Source organism: Cyanistes caeruleus, chromosome 24 (assembly GCF_971803275.1).
Source record: "Cyanistes caeruleus chromosome 24, bCyaCae1.hap1.1, whole genome shotgun sequence".
Classification (NCBI taxonomy): domain Eukaryota; kingdom Metazoa; phylum Chordata; class Aves; order Passeriformes; family Paridae; genus Cyanistes; species Cyanistes caeruleus.
Window position 1 is genome coordinate 2,906,355 of NC_141724.1, and position 18,336 is coordinate 2,924,690.

The 18,336-nt window shown below is 51.1% G+C and overlaps 2 protein-coding genes across 3 annotated transcripts; both read left to right on the forward strand.

The window, feature by feature from the left end:
* The first annotated feature begins 2,377 nt into the window (after positions 1 to 2,377).
* LOC111939779 (polymeric immunoglobulin receptor-like) lies at positions 2,378 to 8,247 on the forward strand. The gene is made up of 8 exons (XM_023942175.2): positions 2,378 to 2,586; positions 3,526 to 3,861; positions 4,133 to 4,408; positions 5,047 to 5,373; positions 6,011 to 6,086; positions 6,852 to 6,967; positions 7,294 to 7,343; positions 7,785 to 8,247. The coding sequence occupies exons 1-8, from the start codon at positions 2,538 to 2,540 to the stop codon at positions 7,983 to 7,985; spliced, it is 1,431 nt and encodes a 476-aa protein (XP_023797943.2). The 5' UTR covers positions 2,378 to 2,537; the 3' UTR covers positions 7,986 to 8,247.
* Positions 8,248 to 9,858: 1,611 nt separating this feature from the next.
* Positions 9,859 to 13,862, forward strand: LOC111939792 (triggering receptor expressed on myeloid cells 2). 2 transcript variants are annotated; one of them, XM_023942197.2, is made up of 4 exons: positions 9,859 to 10,126; positions 12,054 to 12,395; positions 12,888 to 12,945; positions 13,064 to 13,862. In XM_023942197.2, the coding sequence occupies exons 1-4, from the start codon at positions 9,946 to 9,948 to the stop codon at positions 13,275 to 13,277; spliced, it is 795 nt and encodes a 264-aa protein (XP_023797965.2). In that variant the 5' UTR covers positions 9,859 to 9,945; the 3' UTR covers positions 13,278 to 13,862. The 2 variants fall into 2 exon arrangements, with proteins under 2 accessions (XP_023797965.2, XP_023797966.2); XM_023942198.2 differs by having other exon boundaries at positions 12,891 to 12,945.
* Positions 13,863 to 18,336: the final 4,474 nt, after the last annotated feature.

Below are 18,336 nucleotides of genomic sequence, written 5' to 3' on the forward strand. Positions count from 1 at the left end.
ACTGTGCCAGCGGCTGCCTGGTGACAGGCAGGTCCCTGCAGGTGTCCCAGGCCAGGCTGGACGGGGCTTGGAGCCACCGGAGCTGTGGGAGGGGTCCCTGCCATGGCAGGGCTGGCACCAGGGCTGTGGCAGGGTGTCACCGAGGCTGTGCCAGGGTGTCACCGGGACCATGGCAGGGTGTCACCGGGACTGTGCCAGGTTGTCACTGGGGCTGTGTCAGGTTGTCACTGGGGCTGTCCCAGGGTGTCACCGGGGCCATATCTCAGAGTGTCACCAGGGCTGTCTCAGGGTGTCACCGGGACTGTCTCAGGGTGTCACCAGAGCCATGTCAGGATGTCACCGGGGCTGTCTCAGGGTGTCACCAGAGCCATGGCAGGGTGTCACCAGAGCCATGGCAGGATGTCACCAGAGCCATGGCAGGGTGTCACCGCGGGCTCGTTGCTCTCCCGGGGGCTCTCGGGGGTCACCGGGGCTCATTCCTGAGCCTCCCCCGCCCCCTGGCGGCCCCGCTCCGCCACTGCAGCCCCCGCTGCTCCCCGAACCCAACACCTCCCCAAAACCCCACATTTTCAGCAAAGTCCAACCCAGAGGAGCTTCTGTGGGTGTGACAGCAACCGGAGTAAATCAGCTGCAATCAACTGCAATTGCAGCCTTTCCTGGAAGGCAGCAGAAAGGAATTGGCTCCATCCTTAAGCTCCAAAGGAACTTTGGGGAATCCAAGGAGACAGTCAGGGAAGAGGTGGATTGATAACAGAGTTCAGAGAAAGGAGGAAAAATGATCCGAGTTGTCAGGAACACAGCTGAGAAGGGAAAATCAAAATCTTTGGGATGCAGCTGTCCGGAGTGGAAGCACTGAGGGGAGGAATGGAGGATGGGAATGATCTGATCTCCGAGGTCACAGTGGCTGCAGAGGCATTAAAGTGGAGCAAGGCATCAAAGAGCAGGGAGGCAGAGCTGGGAGGAGCATTCAGATGGGGCTGGTGCAGCAGCAGAACAGGAGAACACTGCAGCCTCAACTGGGTAAAGAGATCTTTAGAAATGACATGGACAGGCCTGATCCTGCTGTGTCACTGGGCTGGATTAAGTGACCTCCTGAGATAATATTCATCTTCTCTCCTGCAATTCTATAATTAAAATCATATTGATCCTCTGTCAGAGATGCAGCAAAAGGACCAACTTCATTACATCCCTGCTGCTCCAAAAGGCCAGGATAGGACAGGCATCTCCTCACACCCTGTCCTGCCCCACGGAGCCTTTCCCCTTGGCCAGGACCTCCCATGGATGCAGGGAACACCGTGGGAAGGGCTGAGGAACAGCTCTTGACTCGGTTTGGAGGCAACCAGTTGCAGCAACTGAACTAATTGCAGACTCCTGGGATTTGTTTGCCGGAGCCCGAGCGTGTTCCCCCTTCTCGTTACCGCGCATCAAGTGCCTGATGAGAGAGGGATTTGGGGACAAGACAATGCGGAGATATCTAGCACAAAATGATTAGCCAGAATGTATTGTTAATAAGCTGCTTATTCATATAATTGGAAATGATTTGCAGGCGGGGTGTCAGCGGAGCCTGTGTGTGCTGCTCTGCTGGAGCGGGGCAGGTACCGGCCCAGGGGACGCTGTGCTGGCACGGCAGCTCCCTGCTCTGCTCTCGCTCCTTCAAGGGCAGGGAAGGACACAGGGAGGGGAAGGGGAGGCAGAAGGGGTTCAGCCAAGTCCTGCTGATGAGGGACACGATTCCCAGTGTGGGCAGTACAGGGTGTCTGGGAGCAGAGAGGAGCACAGGCCTTCTCCAGCATCCTTTCAGCAGCCAGAGAGAGAGGCTGGGAAAGCTTGGCCTCTAGGCAAATAAGAGCTGACACTGCTCCTGCTTCCCAGAGCAGCTGTTTGGGGCAGAACTGGGTGTGGAAGATCATGAGGGAGTCCCCCCAGAGCTGGGACAGCTGTCACCAAAGGGCACTTTGGTTGTGGGATGCACACAGGGCAGCTCCAGGACTGACCTGGAGGATTCCACAGGTGGCTTTGCCAGGAGCGCTGGCTTTGTGTAGATTTGCAGGAGGCTGAGTTCCTCACAGAGGAGGAAAGGAGGAAAAAAGCAACTGAAACCAATCCCCATTCCCTCTGCTAGCCCTGATTGAGCCCAGGTCTGCAAAGCACCTGGGTGCAGAAACAGGGAAGTTTATCTGAGACCAAAACCTGGAACATTTCTCTCCTACCAGCCAGGGAGGAAGAGGAGCCAGGTGGGTCAACCTGACCCTTCACTTACAGCTGGGGGGACAGGAGGGTGACAAAACAAATGCCACCAGCCAGGCAGGAGCATCAAGAGCCTTTGACACCAGGACAGGCTGTGCTCTGAGCTCAGCCACTTCCCCAGAAACACCTTGAGATTTTGTTGATATTAATGTTGTGACAAAACGTGTTTCCGTTTGAGGCAAGAGCTCGGCACTTCCCCTGGGTGAGTCACTGCCAGGCAGAGGAATCACAGGACACCCACACTAGCACAGGACACGCCAGGCAGCGATGCCCCTTCCCTGGGCCTGAGGATGGCCATGGAGCTGAGAGCCCTGATCCTGCTGCTTCTCTGCTTCCCAGGTAGGAGAAGGACTTGGCGTGTCCTGGGGACAGGGACAGCTTTCCCCAGTTCCTGCAGCCTGGGGAGCTCCTCCAGCACCAGCCAGGCTCTGATCTGGGTGGGAGGGAAGGGCAGCCCCAGTTCCCACCTCACAGCCCTGGCTCCTCCAGGTTGCCAGGATGATCCACATTGGGAGCACAGAGCCTCTCCCAGTCAGCCTTTCCCACCTGCTCAGCTCCTCTGAGGGCAGTCCTGGCTCAGGGCAGTGTCCAGGGCAGCAGCTGTCCCTCCCCAGCCCTGCAGAGAGCACAGAGCGAACCCTCAGCCAGCACAGCCTCACAGCCATGAGCTGCTGGCATCGCTGAGGGTGTGGCAGGGGGGAGCTGCTTCCCTCTGCTCCTTCCCACCATCCCAAACAGAGCCCCAGGGTGCTGTGGGCAGGGGATGGTCCCCATTTGCCTGCAGGGACAAGGGACAGCTGCAGACACTGTGCCACACGTGGCTTGAAGGTGCAGCACCTCTGTGCTTCTCTGTGGGCTTTAATCCACGGCTGCATCCCCAGCTCTAATCCCAACACTGCCCTTCCCATTTCCAAGCAGGTGAATTCAGCATGGGGAAGGGATTTGGGGTCTTGGAGTTCTTCCAGCCCCTGGAGTCCATGGGGGAAGGCTGGAGGCAGAGTTTCCCTGTTGCCCTGGAGAGGCTGTGGCAGCTCTGCACCTTCACAGAAAGGGAGATTGGGCTCAGAAGGGGCTGCCCAGGGAGGTGGTTAAGGAAAGACTGGATGTGGCACTGAGTGCCATGGTCTGGGTGCTGTTAGGACATAGCTTGGATTTGGTGATCTCAAAGGTCTTTTCCAGCCTTATTGATCCTGTGTTTGCTTCTGTCGTGCTGCAGTTCTGTGCTGCTGTGGTTGTGTGATCAGCTCCCCTCTCCCTCACCACATCTGATCCTTCCAGGTCTCCAGGGCCAAAGCCCTGAAGTGCAGAGACGACGGGAAGGGGACGCTCTGTATTTCGAGTGTCCTTACACAGCACAGACTGAAGGCTGGCAGACAAAATTCTGGTGCTTCCAGAAAGATGGAAGATGCCAAGAAGTGGTGAGCACATATTATGGACATGAGAAAAAATCCAAAGATGGGAGAATTAAAATAGAGGATAAGGCCACTAATAAGACTGTGTTCATCAGCATGACTGACCTCAAGGCAGAGGACTCAGGCACATATTTCTGTGCTATTTACCTATCTTACAATCAATATATGCCCCTAAGGGTGGTCACACTGAATGTTTTCAAGGGTGAGTACCTGCATCCCACCCAAAGCAAAGCCTTGTCAGGAAGCAACATCATTCCATCCCCTGCTCTTCCCCTCGTTCCCCACAGCTGAGCAGCTTCCCCTGATCCCCCCAGCCCCCTCCCCAGCCTCGCTCCCTGCTTTCCTTCCCACACAGGGAGTGAAGGAGCCCTGCAGACCTGACTGGTCCTGCTGGCTCCCAGCTCCCCCCTGCCCTGCTGAGGGGCTCTCCTGAGGGAGTTGTGTGCTCAGCACACACCTTTGGTGTTTCACAGAGCTGCTCAAGTGGGAGTTGGACAGCCTGGCAGTGCAGTGGCCAAACAGCAACAGCATGCTCTGGTGCTGGAGAGAGCAGGCCCTGGTGGAGGGACAAACATCTTCAAGACGGAGTGAAATTCAATCCCTGCAAGACACAGCATCAAGCAAGTATGCTCAAGGGACTTCCACTGTCACCATGGAGAAGCTGCAGACCCAGGACTCTGGAGTGTACTGGTGTGCAGTGGGCTCCGAGCACACACAGATAATGGAGGTCGTGCTGTCTGTGTTCAAGAGTGAGTTCCTGCCATGTTCTCAGTTTCCAAGGGTGGGTTCCTACTGCACTCACTTTCCAAAGTGGGTTCCTACTGCGTTCTCACCCAAAAGTGAGCCCCTTCTGGCAGCCAGGTGTGGATGTGGGCAGGTCTCAGCCCAGGTGACACCCGTGTCTCCTCCCTCCAGCACACACAGTGACAACTTATCCATAGGACCTTTGAGCCAGAGCTCAGGCCTGGCCCTTCATGCTCTGTCTGCTCCCAGCAGGGGCTCAGGAGAGGTTCCTGTGAGTCCCACAGATGAAGATGCTCATCCCAGCTGCTCACAGAGGGCCAGACCAGTGGCTCCAGCACTGGTTCCCACTGGGAGCTGCTGGGACTCTCCCCCATGCCAGGCACTGCTCTTGCTCTGACCCCACAGCCACCAACCCTCCCAGATCCCAGGCTGAGTGTCCCACCCTGAGGGAACCAGATGAGGGGGACAGGACCCCCAAATTTATGACAACTCTGCTTGGGGCATTTGGGTGCAGTCTCCTTCTGCTTAGGGGAGGTGGAGGTGTGGAGGTGGATGCAGCTCCAGGGTTTTCCAGTGCTGGGGAGGGGGTGCCGCTGTGGGATCCCACTCTGGGGTGTCAGCACACATCCTTGCTGTTTTCCAGGGACCCAGCAGCACACAGCCGAGGAGTTGGGCAACATCTCTGTGCAGTGTCACTACAAGATCGCGGCCTACGGGGCTGCCAGCAAAGCCTGGTGCAAAAAGGAAGAGGGGAACACGTGCAATGTGCTGGTCACCACCAGCTCAGAGCCCCCAGCAGACCCCAGCACGGCTCGGGAAGGTGTCAGGATCCAGGATGACACCCAGCAGGGCATTGTCACCATCAGCATGGAGCAGCTGCAGGTGCAGGACTCGGGTGTTTACTGGTGCGCGCTCCAGGAGCGCTCCGGTCTGTTGCGCATGGAGGAGGTCACGCTCAGCGTTTCCAAGGGTGGGTATGGACCTGTCAGGACACGTTTGTAGATTCCAGACTCTTTGCCCTGCTCTCTCCCTCTGCATTGCCCAGCTCACCCCACTTCCCACCTTGCCTGTGTTTGCCTGCCCAAACCCTACAGCTTTGGATCTTCTTGTGGCCACCACCCTGTGGAACAGCAGCAGGATGGGAGCAGATCCACACTGGTGCTGTGCTGCTCCTCCTTAACCTGGGAGCAGCTTCAGCTGTCCTGAGACAGCTGTTCTGTCACTCAGTGTTTGATATCAGCTCTTGAGAGTGACTTTACAGCCCCTTTAGAGTGATTCATCCTTTGGCTTTCAAAGACCTTCCCTCGGGTTGCCAAGGGAACAACTTCAGACTCGGATTTTACAGATCTGTGACTTCTGGGTTCTCTTTCAGACAATGTTTTAATGGTAAGGGAAGGCACTGAGACCCCTGGCCATGGCAGAGCAGCACCAGGCTGCAGCCTGGCTCTTGCAGGACTAGGAGTAAACAGTGCAGATGATGAGAGGGGACATTGGGATGCTCTGGATAAACTCATGGGGTCAGGGCCCTGGGCATAGGAACAGCAGTGGCAGAGGTTTCACTGCTGAATGCAGAGTGACCATTCCTTTTCTCATGTCTGTGATTGCAGCGCTGACTCCGGGAGGTTTTCCAGACACTGAAGGCAAAAGTCACAAAATTCTTTTGGGTGACAGCCTAGAACCCAGGTAAGGCCTAAGAAGAGTCTCAGAGCCTGAGCACACACAAGTTACTGGTGTTGTACACCTGGGGCAGGCAGGTCCTGGGCACTCCTGCCTGTGGAGGAATTGGCTATGACAGGATCCTCACCAAAGGCCTCTCCTCCTCCAGCTCCTGCCCTAACCTTAATTCCAAAGGAAGAGGCAGATTGGTAAAATCATGTCACAGCCTTCTGCAGCCTCTCTACTTCTTTATCCTTCTCTCTTTGGGCTCTGCACTTTATATAAACAGAACCCCCAGATTCTGCCCCTCAGCCTTGACTTTACTCCTCATGTCTGCGTATTTAACAATGGGACAGTCCTGCTATTATTCCATTTATCAGTTAAATGTAAAGGATTTTTCCCCCTTTGTAGATCTGCTGTCATCAATGCTACAGCAGCATCTTAGAGCAGAATCATCCCTGCTGCAGAGAGCCTGGAATTGTGCTTGGAGCTTTGAACACTGAGCCTGGAGAATGGTTTAGGAAAAGCTTAGAAGATATAGCCAAGTAGAGAAATCAAGAATCAGGAACCAGGGAAGGTCCCCAGTGCCTCTTATTCCCTTCTGGATCAGCAGGGACTTGCCCAGCCTCATAGATCCTACAGGATCTGCAGGAAATCTTGCAGGAGAAGCAGGCCTTCCTTCCAAGTGCTTGAGCTGAGCACATAAAACCTGTCCCTGCCCCTCTTTTGGTCCCTGTTTGGTGATGGGCTCTCAAACCATCCCACACTGGTAACTCCCTTCCTCTCCTCCAGCTCCAATGGGAACACCTTCATCATCCTGTCCGTGGTGCTGCTCATCCTGCTCCTCCTGGCCCTCGTCACCTCCATTGCCCTGGGTGTCAGGCACTACAAGCTCCTGAGGAGAACAGGTAGGTGGGATTGTCCCAGGCAGAGCCTTCCCTCCCTGAGCCCAGGTGAGCTCATTCCCAGTGCCCGGAGCAGGTCAGGCAGGGAGACTCGAGCAGGCTCCTCCCTGCTTCCCCTCACCATAAATCAAACCCAGGTTCCTCCAGAGCCTGCACAGGGGTGCAGACACCTTGGAGGAGGAGTAAAGAGAGCAAAGTGTCCCCCAGGCCCAGGGCAGAGGCACATCCCATCACTGAGCAATCCCACAGCCTTCCCAAACCTCCTCAGGCACAGAGCTTTTCATGGATTTCTCTGCATCTAAACCCTCTGATTCTGCCTCATTCCAAAGGTCACAGAGAAGCAGAGGACACCAGTGACAGACCAGAGGGCACAGCACAGGTAAGGAAAATGAAACATTTCCCATATTGTGCCAAATCCCTGACCTGAGTCTGGGAGGAACTGTCAGACCCACCTGGTGAGGAGCTTGCAGCTCAGTTTGGTTATAAACAGGAGAGAAATGGTATTTAAGGTTAGCAGAGAGAGGAATATTCCTAGCTGGGGAGAGAGCGGGGTAATTATTGCCAGGAAACTCCAGCAGGAACAAACCCAGTGGAGCAAATTCTAGTAACCCCTGAGGAGGGACTCAAGGAGAAGCAAGCAGGGTCAGAGCATGAGGTATCTGGGAGAGGTGGTGAAGAAAAAAGTTCTCTGTTCTTTCACCTCTGTCACAACCAAAGGTAAATTTTGACATGGCTTCTCCTTTCCTTATTCATTCTCCTGGCAGCAGCTGTGGCCTGGCACTGACTCATGCTAACGACTGCTTTCCCTTTCTTTTCCCAGCCTGGCAGTGCTGGGAAGAGGGAGAGTTCCCAGGATGACAGCCAAAGGCCAGCATACATCAACCTGGATGTGCAATCCCAGCCCAGCCCCCAGGATCCTCTTTACTGCAACGTGGAACCAAGTCAGGCTCACAGGAACCCCCAACATGTGGAATACGCCGTCATCGCCTTCAGCCAGTCCCCAAGGAGTGGCAGGGAATGAAGCACAGAATCCCAAACAAGCCAGAAATGGGAGAAAGGAACTGGAATACAGAGTGGGAATGAGGAGCAGGAGGTGTATGGATGGACAAGCTGAGTTTTGCTGCCATGCGTGTGGTGTTGCCTGAGCATTTTCTGCCCTCCCTCCTGTTTTAGGGCCAAGCAGAGGTTTTGCCACACTTGTGGGTCTGACAGACTTGTGGGGGAATTCCCAGGATCTCTTGTACATCTGTTTTTCCAATTCCATTAAAGTGCAGAGTCTTGCAGGGGCAGGTGTGGAGGCCTGGCCTTGTGAAAAGGAGCAGTCTGGACATGGCTGGGTGGGGTATTCCAGCTGTGTCCTGATACAAACCCTGCCCCAATCCCAGAAATTCAGCTACTGTGGCCAAGCAAACTCATTCCAGTGCTGCAGGGATCGAACTCGAACCTCGCTGTGGCTGGGTTCATTTCTCATGGAATGGGTTTGGCATATGAGTGCTGGATTCTCAGAATAAGCAGAACCAGCTCCTGCACTTCCCTGTCTCTGCTGGAAATGACACATTTTGTTTAGCAGTCATGTGGGGAGCAACATGAAATGAGTTTATGGAACTCAGTTCCATTTCTCCAGGATCTCTGTGTCCCGATTTCCCTGTCCCAAGCCCTGCTGCAGGTGACAGACCAAAGGGGCCTGAACCAACTCTCATTCCCAGGCCAGTCACATCCAACAGGCTTCTCTTGCCAGGACTGCAGCAGGGAGGCTGATGGAAATTTTTTGAGATTTTCAGAGTTGACCTGACAGAAAGAAAAAGAAAATGGTTCTGGAAATGGTTCATTCAGCCCAACATTCCCCTAACAATTTGCTCTTCATGCAGTTGCACTGGGTCAAGCTGTGGAAGAGTAATAGCAAAAAACAGTGGAGTGGAAGAGAGGCATTTTTGGGCAGATTCTTGAAGAGAATCCAGATTTGTGCTCACTGGAACAAGAAGGAAAAAACCTGTAATCAGTCACCTGACAGAGAATTTCTGGTCACTGGGAGAGATCATTTTCTTAACCACTAACTCGAGGAAAGGCACATTCAGGAGTGGCCAGGCCTGCAGGTTTAGCACCACGCCAGTTTAGAAGGCAGGGTCTGTTTATACTTTCATGGAAGACCTCCAAGTAAATAAATCACCTCAAAAATGAAAAACCAGCAGCCCACCCCCATCAGTTTGCTGATGTTCTGAGGGGTCTGTGGCTGCATTCTGTGGCTGAGCCCCTTCTGCACTGTGGCTGGCTCAGAATCAGTGTCCCCAGCAGAGATCCCGTGTCCTTTTTGCCAGGTACAGAGCACAGGTGGGTGTTGGGCTTGTTCAAAGCACCCACAGCTTCTCCCTGAGCAGTGCCCCTGCCCTGCTGTGTGTGGATGGGTTTCACACAAGGATGCTCCATGCACAGGCTCTTCTTTCTCCTGAAAAACCAGGGGATGATCCTTGTGTTCCTTCACCCTCAGGATGCTGCCAGAGCTACCATGAGAGCCTCCCTTTCAGCTTTCCAGAAATCCCCCCATGCTCCTGGAAATAGTTGATCATGATTTATCACCATTGTGCTTGGAAAGCCAGCACAAGGGGAAGGCTTCCCACTACCACAGGGATTTTGGGACGGAATTCTTCCCTGTCAGGGTGGGGAGGCCCTGGCACACACACACAGCAGAAGCTGTGGCTGCCTCTGGATCTAAGTGTCCAAGGCAAGGTTGGAGCAACCTGGGATAGCAGAATGTGTCCCTGCCATGCAGGGATGGAGCTGGACAAGCTTTAAGGTCCCTCCACCCCAAACCATTCTGTGATTCCATGATGAAATCCTGCTCCAGTGGAAGCCTCCAGGCCTGTGGCTTAAGGCCACCACGTGCTGCTCCCTTCCAGGCTGACTGAGCTGCGGCTGGGACTGTCAATGCTGATGCCTGAACTTTCAGCCCACGAGAGCAATGCCCATCCCTGGAGAGTTGCTCAATGTGCAGGATGAAAAAGATGCCAAGTTCCTGTGCTCCTTCCTTCCGGCACAGCGAGGAGGAGGGGGAGAGGAGCTGCCCAAGGGCAGAGCCAGCGTTGCTCCTCTCCAGGCTCCTCTCCCGTTCCTTCTCTGCTCAGCTCATGGAGAAGCTCCTGCACCTCACCTTGGTCTTCCTGTCAGGTAAGAACCGCACATGGCTTTGGGGTCAGGTAAAGGGTGAAGGACTGGGGCAAAGCTTTGTCTCTGTCTGAAGGCTCCATCCTCAGAGTTTTCCCTTTATTTACCAAAGGGCCACCCATCAAAGGGTGATCCCAGAACTCCCAGATTTCCTCACAGGGATCCTTTTGAGTCAGAACAGGAAACACTGATGAGAGAAGTCCTGTGTGCAATGTGAAATTGCAAAATCCTGGGTTGTTTGCATTAGCAAATGGGATTTACATTGATGCAAATGACCACAGGCAGGGCTCAGGGGGAGGGAAATAAAACCCAGTGAAGGGCACAGCCCTGAAATCCTGGACACCTGGGTTTTCCAGCTTGCAAAGGAATGTCCATCCAAAATGAGAACTGAGGTACAGGGCCCAGCTGGGGCTCTCTGCAGAGCTTTGGAGACCCCAGATCCTCACAGCAGTGCAGGGAAAGGCAGCAGACTCAGGCTGTGGGAGCACAGGAACCTGGACGAAAAATTGGGATGAGTTTAGAAAAAGTTCACTGTACTTTGCCCAGTGGCACCCAGGAAGAGAGGAGGAACACCAATAGTTTATGATCTGTCAGCAGAACTGGTTGAAAAGAGAATGACAGAACATTTTCCAGAGGGATATCAGGGAATCTTTTAACGATTCTGTTTGAGAGATGTTTTGCAGTGCTGTGGGAATTCTGGGGCTGAAGGGGCAGAGCTGGAGGAAGGAAAAGGAAACAGGAGAAGCAGTTAAAGAGTTTTGGAGGGACTGAACAGGACTGGACTGGATGTTCCCTGAGGTAATCCCTGACTGGAACACCTGAGTGGACAAATACATCAGGATAAAGCCCTGTAGGTGTTGGATACTTGCAGAGCACAGATCCATTTTAGGTCTTCTTCTAGTCAAGCTAAAATAACTTCATATTTTTTCGTTTACAATTCACTTAGAATTGTTGAAATTATTGTAAGAAGTGTTATTAAAAGGCTCAGCCAGCACAAAGTCCTCACAAGAGCCTATTTTTAAATTTACTTCTGTTTTATCATTACTTGTGGTCTCACAGAAGCATTTGCCTGTGACTTTTTTCACTAGAAATAGAGATCTCCACAAATACCACACTGCACTTCTCTCTGGAAGTATTAATAGCTCAGACTGTCCCCTCTGCCTCTGCCTGTCACAAAGAGGAATGGAAATTAGAAATGAGGAACCAAGACAATTAAAAAAAAAAAAATCAAGCAGAACAAAGACCAGTTGTCAACAGAGTTAAAATTAGTAAGATATTAAAAGATAGGGTGGAAAAAAATGTTAAACTGGATTTGAAAATTGGGAGTGGGATTCAGAAGGAACCAGCGAGGGGGGCACTGGTTTGAGGTGTCATTGGGACAAATTCCAGAATATCTGAGCCAAGATCTGAGTACACTGGGCTGGTCATGGGGGAGGTGACAGGTGACACCCTATGGGTGACAGCTCTGAGGGTGACAGCCCTACAAATGACAGTCCTACTGGTGATTGCCCTATGGGTAACAGCCTCATGAGTGACAGTCCTACAGGTGACACCCTATGGGTGACAGTTCCACAAGTGACAGCTCTAGAGGTGACAGTCCTACAGATAATAGCCCCATAGGTGACAGCCTTAGAGGTGACATCCCTATGGGTGACAGTCCTACAGGTGACAGCCCTATGGGTGACAACTCTACAGGTGACAGCTCTGTGAGTAACAGTACTACAGGTGATAGCCCTGTAGGTGACAACTCTACAAGTGTCACTTATGGGTGACAATCCTACAGGTGACAGCCCTATGGGTGACAGTTCTATAGGTGACAGCCCTATGGGTGATATCACTAGAGGATGAACACCTTCAGTATCCCCACAATGAGGGATAGACCTGGAAGAGCCTTGGCTCACCCGTCGCTCTGTCCCTCTGTCCCTCACAGCATCCTGTGCTGCAGAGAATGTCACCGTGGTGGCCGCCATGGAGGGGGACACCATTTCTGTCAACTGCTCCTACGACCCCCGGCAGTGGTGGCGGGAGAAGAGCTGGTGCAGGCAGCTGGACCAGAGCCGGTGCCAGCAGGTGGTGAGCTCCCCGCCCGCGTGGCTGCCCTTCCCCAGGACCAGGAGAGGCACCACCTCCATCAGGGACAACACCCGCGCCGGGCTCCTGACGGTCACCCTGAGGCGCCTCCGCAAGGAGGACGCGGGGCTGTACCAGTGCAAAACGGATTTCCTGGGTGAAACAAAGAGCCTGAGGAAGGTGCGGGTGGAAGTGCTGGCAGGTGTGTCCTGGAGCTCTGAGTTTGGAAGGTTCCAGATGGAATTTCATGGGTTCCTACTGGAATTTCTCAGGTTCCTACTGGAATTTCATAGATTCCTATTGGAATTTCACAGGTTCCTATTGGAATGTCACAGGTTCCTGATGGAATTTCACAGGTTCCTGTTGGAATTTCACAGGTTCCTATTGGAATTTCACAGGTTCCTGATGGAATTTCACAGGTTCCTATTGGAATTTCACAGGTTCCTATTGGAATTTCATGGGTGTCTGCAGCTGCCAAGGGCTCATTTGAGTTAACATCTACTTTTGTCTCTCTTTAAGGAGGTTCTGTGCTTCACTGTCTCTTTTTGTTCCTGATTTACAGCAGCGTGACCGCACTGTTAGAGGGCATTTGGCACCCCCTTATTGCTCCCAGTGCCTTGTCTCACCTGGGTTATCTGCCCAGCTGAACTTCCCCCAGAAACATCTGCAGACTAAACTGTTTTGTTTCCATCAGCAGCTGACCTGGTGACCCACGTGCCAGAGGAGCCCAGAGCTGTGCAGAGCATCTCCAGGTGAGCCCAAAATTCCTCGTGCTGAGATCTCTAATCTTCATAGGACTAAGATAGCGCTACAAGAGATTTTTCAAGGTTGGACCATCCCCTTCATAGTTGAATTTCTGGTTCCCCACAGGTCCCCTCCTGAGGTGGATTTCACTGTTTTCTACATCCTCGCTGGATTCCTGGTGGCCAAGTTCACGGTGGCTGTGCTGGTCTGTGTTGTTGCCCACAGCAGGAAGAACAGGGAGAGAGGGCAGAACCCAGGCCTGGGTGAGCAGCAGGTGCTCCCGTTCCCTGCTGACCTCGGACGTGATGGAATTGGCCTCTCCTGGGAGGGCTCTGTGTGAGCCAAGGCAAAGGGAATCCATGGAAAAGGAAAATCAGGTGTTTGCCACCTGCCCTAAGTAAAGGATCGCTACTCAACACAGGAAGAACCTGTCACTCTGGAGAGGGAACATCCTCATCTTCTTCACCACCTCTTCCCCTTGGCACCTCATCCCCAGGCAGTTATTCCAGGCATCATTCCCAGGACCATTCCATCATGGTCTGAACTGACATCCATCAACTCCCTGTCACCTCAGGGCACAGCCAGGTGACAGATTCTGTCTCTGCAAGGTGAGGAAGAGCAGCTCCCCCAAGCTGCTTTGGACAGTGGGAATGCTTGGAGAAAATCCCTGTGGAAAGGAGCAAGGAACTGCAGGATATACCAGGAATGGGACGTGGTCTCCTTGCAGCTCCAAGCTGGTTTCCTCCTCTCTGAAGGCACTTTGTGAATACAGGAACAGTCTCTCTGTTGTTCTCCCTGTGTTTTCTCTCCCATGTTCCTCCCTCCCCACAGTGAGGCAGCACTCAGCTCTCCCAGGCTCCAAACCCATGGGCACTCACATTTCTTTTTCCCTTTCAAAACTCAATAAAATGCAGCTGATTCTCTGGCTTGGTGTGGATTCCTGCAGGACGCCAGGTCACAGTCGTGTCCCAGAGGAGAGGTGATGCTTGGAACACCCTGGAGTGTTTAGAACATCCAGGAACACTCAGAGCTAGCAGGACAGGCTGGAACATCCAGAGCAAGAACAGCAGCTCAGAGCCCAACCTCTCATTGCCCACAGAAGCAATGACTGAAATCTGCTTATTTCAATTACACGTTTGGGTTCTTATTTTTAGAGCAGTTCTGTGTTTTATCCAGAAATTTAAATTCATGGTGGGAATCTGGCAGCTCTTGTCCTTCTGAGGTCTTTCCCTCTCACCACTGTGAGGTTCTCAGTCTTAAATCAGCAACTTTTGAGGAAGAAAATCTTTCTTTGTTGTACTCTCCTGGTCCAGACAGGTGACTTGCTGTATGACTGCATCCACAGAGAGGAATTTGCCATCTGAAATAAAGTATCTCCAAGGAAATTAGAATAAATTAGTCAATAATTTACTGATTAACATCAAAAACAATGCATGTAATTTGGTAGGACTGTATTAACCAAAACCAAGTGGGTTTGGGACAGAAATATTTCTGGGGCTGGTTCTGTCCTTCCCCTGCTTCCTCTGCACTGATGTTGGCTCTGTTCCTGTGCTGGGTGATCTGGACACTCCACGGGGGTTGTTTTTTCCTGTCTTCCCTCCTGATGAATCACAACTCGAGGTTCATCAGAACTTTTGGGGCTTTTTGCAAAAAAAAATAAAAGGAACTCCCTGTCCCTCAGTGCTCCCATCCTGTAAGAGCCAACAAGAAACTCCAGCCCTGTGTTTGGTGCAAAATGCTGTCCCAAATTCAAGGTAACTCTGATCAAAGTCTCATTAAAGCAGGAGGGACTGGGATGATTAATGAGTTCTCATGGAATATGATTAGAGTGCAGCTGAGAAAGCTCCAGCTTAATGACATGGGAGAAGATCATCTCGGGAGCCATTTCCAGGGGAGAAACAAACTAAGGACCAGCATCAAGCTGGAAGTTTGGGGTGAGTTAATCAAAGAATTAATGATCTTCTAAAAGTCAGCAATTTCTTATCACTTGACAAGAAAGATTATGGGTCAGTGCTAAAGAGCTCTCTTTGGAGTCTGGAAATTTCCTGAGACACAGATAATTCCTGAATTTTATTTTTTTTAACAGATTTTTGATACATGCTAATGGGATAAACAAATTGGAGCTGACTGGTGGAGGGTGGGGCTGGCTTGGTCTCATTGATGATAAATGAAATTTTATATTTACATCAACAGATGGAACAGGCTCTGAGCAATCTGAATCTTTGCAGGAGGAAAAGTCACTGATTTTTCAATAGCAGAAGAAGTCCCCAGGGATGGATTGATGTGGGAAAATCACCTGTTCTTTGTCACTATAGTTGCTTTCCAAGGGGAAGATCAAACACAGACCCTGAGAAGGGCCAGTGCATCCAGTGATGGATTCCCCTGAACCCTGGTGGCACTCTGGAAGGGAATCCAAGCTCCTGAGGGATGTCTTTGAACCCTGGTGGCACTGCAGGAAGGGAATCCAAGCTCCTGAGGGATGTCTTTGACCCCTGGTGGCACTCTGGAAGGGAATCCAAGCTCCCGAGCCTTCCCCAGGCTCACCAGATGCCGAGGCAAACACTGCTGGGCTGGATCCCCTGCACTGTGGATCAGAGCTGCCCCCACACAAACACCCTTGTTACAGGGACAGTAGGGGTGATGCACTGCGATTTTTATCCTGGAAACATAATCCAGTGTAAAGCACGCAAAGTCCCCTCCCAGATTAACCTCATCACTTGTAAACATGAATGAAGATATCCTGGTTTTCCCTGTGCCCTCGTGGGGCTGAGTTCCTTCCTGCCCACTGCTGCTCTGGTTGCTGCTGTTCTCCTTCTGCTCCTCACCACCTCTACCAGAAGGAAAGGGCAGGTGAAGCCCCTAAATCCTCTTGGCTGGTTTTCCTGACCCTGCGGCTTGTCATTGCAGAAACCCAGGTATTGTTCACAGCAATCCTTGGCCAGGGAAGCAGAGATGAGCTGGGAGTGAGAGTCAGGTTTAAACTGAGCAGGGAAGGTACAGTTTTATACTCAAAAGAGTTTCTGGCCTTCATGGCAGGAAAAGGGATGGACTTTGGCAAACCCAAATCAGAAATCCCTGGTGTTTTATGCTGGTTCATCCCTCCAGGGGATTATCCAACAGTTCCATCCATCCCTCATGGGCGTGAGGCTTCTCCTTGAGCTCCCAGGCTAAAGCTGCCTGGATTTGTTGGTTGTCTGACACCTTCTTTCAAGGCAGACACAAATCACTTTGCTGGTTTGAGGAAGTCCCAGCCCTTCTGCTTCTTTCTGCTTGTGGTAATAACAAAAATACACAATGTTGATCATTAACTGGCCTTGAATCTGCAGGAATGACATCAAATCTTCATCGAAGGAAAACTTTGCTACCTGCAATCACCCCAAATATTCCATGTGCTCACTGTGCTCAGTCCTTTAACCCTTAGGAAGTGCAGTTTGTGCAAGTTTCCTACACATCTCTGAGCTCACATTCCCTTTCGCCACACACCCCTCTGCTCTTCCCCGATTTCATGAGACAAGGAGGAAATATTTGCAGCTGTAGAGGAACCGAGGCTGATATTCAGAAGCCAAGACTGCTCTTAAAACCACACAGCTCGGTTTGAGCCCAGGTGCTGAGGGTGGTGATGGGGTGAGGGAAAGGACACACCTGGAAGTACAATTTCCCTGAAAACAACTGTGCTTTTCTAACAGCACAGCACCTTGGTGGGCAAACCCAGAGGAAAGCTGTGGTGCCTTTGCTTTTCCAAATTACTCTATTTTTAAATAGCAGGGAGCTGTAAACCCAAATACAGGAAACTGGTTGTATCTGGCAGCAGCTGATACATCACCACAGCCAGGCCAAGTGAGCTGCTTCCTCTGGACTTGAATATTCACCCAAAAAAAATCGTTAATTACTGCCCATTCTAATTAGATTCAGCAAAGTGGTAAAAATCTGCTTTATTTTAAACCTATGAGTTTTTTCCTGGGCTTCAGAGAGACAAGGAATGCATTTGACATCTTCTAATAAACAAGGGGCTTCTTGGAAAATATTTATCTACTTTATAGTATAAACTGTCATCAGCTTGAGTTCTTGAGGTGGAATTTACACTCCAAGATATTGATTTGTTTTACAAAGAAATAACTCTGTATTTCCCTGTTTGTTGTTTATTAACATGCACCCGTGCTCTGGGATAAATCTAGCTTGACTTTATTACAAATTACACCCCTGTTGATCCAACTACAGAATCCTGTTATCATGGTGATATGAACAAACATCCCTCAGGGATTATGGATAAATCCCCAGCTTCAGCTGACTGAGATTTTCCTGTTAATTCCGTGAGCTGGAGACCGAGGATGCTGAACAGGACACAAAAATGGGTTTAATTTTTGGATATCAAGGTTGCAGGAGGACTCCAGCCTGGATACTGGGTGGCAGGGGAGGCAAGGAAGGTGGGAAGGCAGGGAATATATCCAATCATTGGATTAAACTCTTGTCTGTGAGTGCTTATGCAGTTCTGAAGGTGAGGGTAAGAGAGAAAAGTAAATTCTATTGACTTGCTTTGATGTGGCTACACAATACGAGTTTTTTAATATACCATTATATCCGAGATGATTTTATTATTCTACTGCAAATTGTCTGAAAAAAAAAAAAAAAGCTAGAAAATTACATCATAATAGCTAAAGAAACTGATTTCTGACTTCCTAAACAGGCTTGCGTGATTGTTCTCCTCATTTCCTGTCCCCACTTCCCATTCTGATCTTACAAACTGTCATTTCCTTCTTCTTTTTGTTTGTTTGTTTGGGTTGGGTTTTTATTTTTGTTTTTTTGCAATCATCACTGTATTGACCAATTCTGGAAAGAATTCATGACTTCCAGCTTTGTGCTTTGGGGGTTTTGAGATGCCGAAATGTTGGTGTGGGGTTTGTACCATTAACTATTTCTGATATCACACTGAGTGTGCAGCTCCAATCCTGGGAAGAGCAGCATGCCCAGAGGGATTACAGGAGACTGGGAAATTCACTGTCGGGTAAAGCTTTCAAAGGCCACCCAATCCTTCTAAGAAGAAAAACTCTTTCTGTGCCAAAACACAGAAATAAGCTCATTCTGAGGGTCATCATTCAGCGGTGTTTGGACTAAGAACAGATAAATGAGAGATAAATAAATTATCTAAAATTATCTAAATTATCTAAAAAAGATAATGAGAGGATCCCTGGGAGCTGGGGATGAGGAGGAATCACCTTCCTGGGAGATAACCTGGAATATAAGGGAATTAAATCTTGATTTAAGGGCGGGTGGGCACCTGAGGGTGGAGCGGTACAGGTACAGATTCCATCACCACTTCCATGGACACTCCTGGTGCTCAGCTTCCAGGTGACTTCAGGAATAAATATAGAACACAACAAATCCTGCAGGAGGTACCAGAG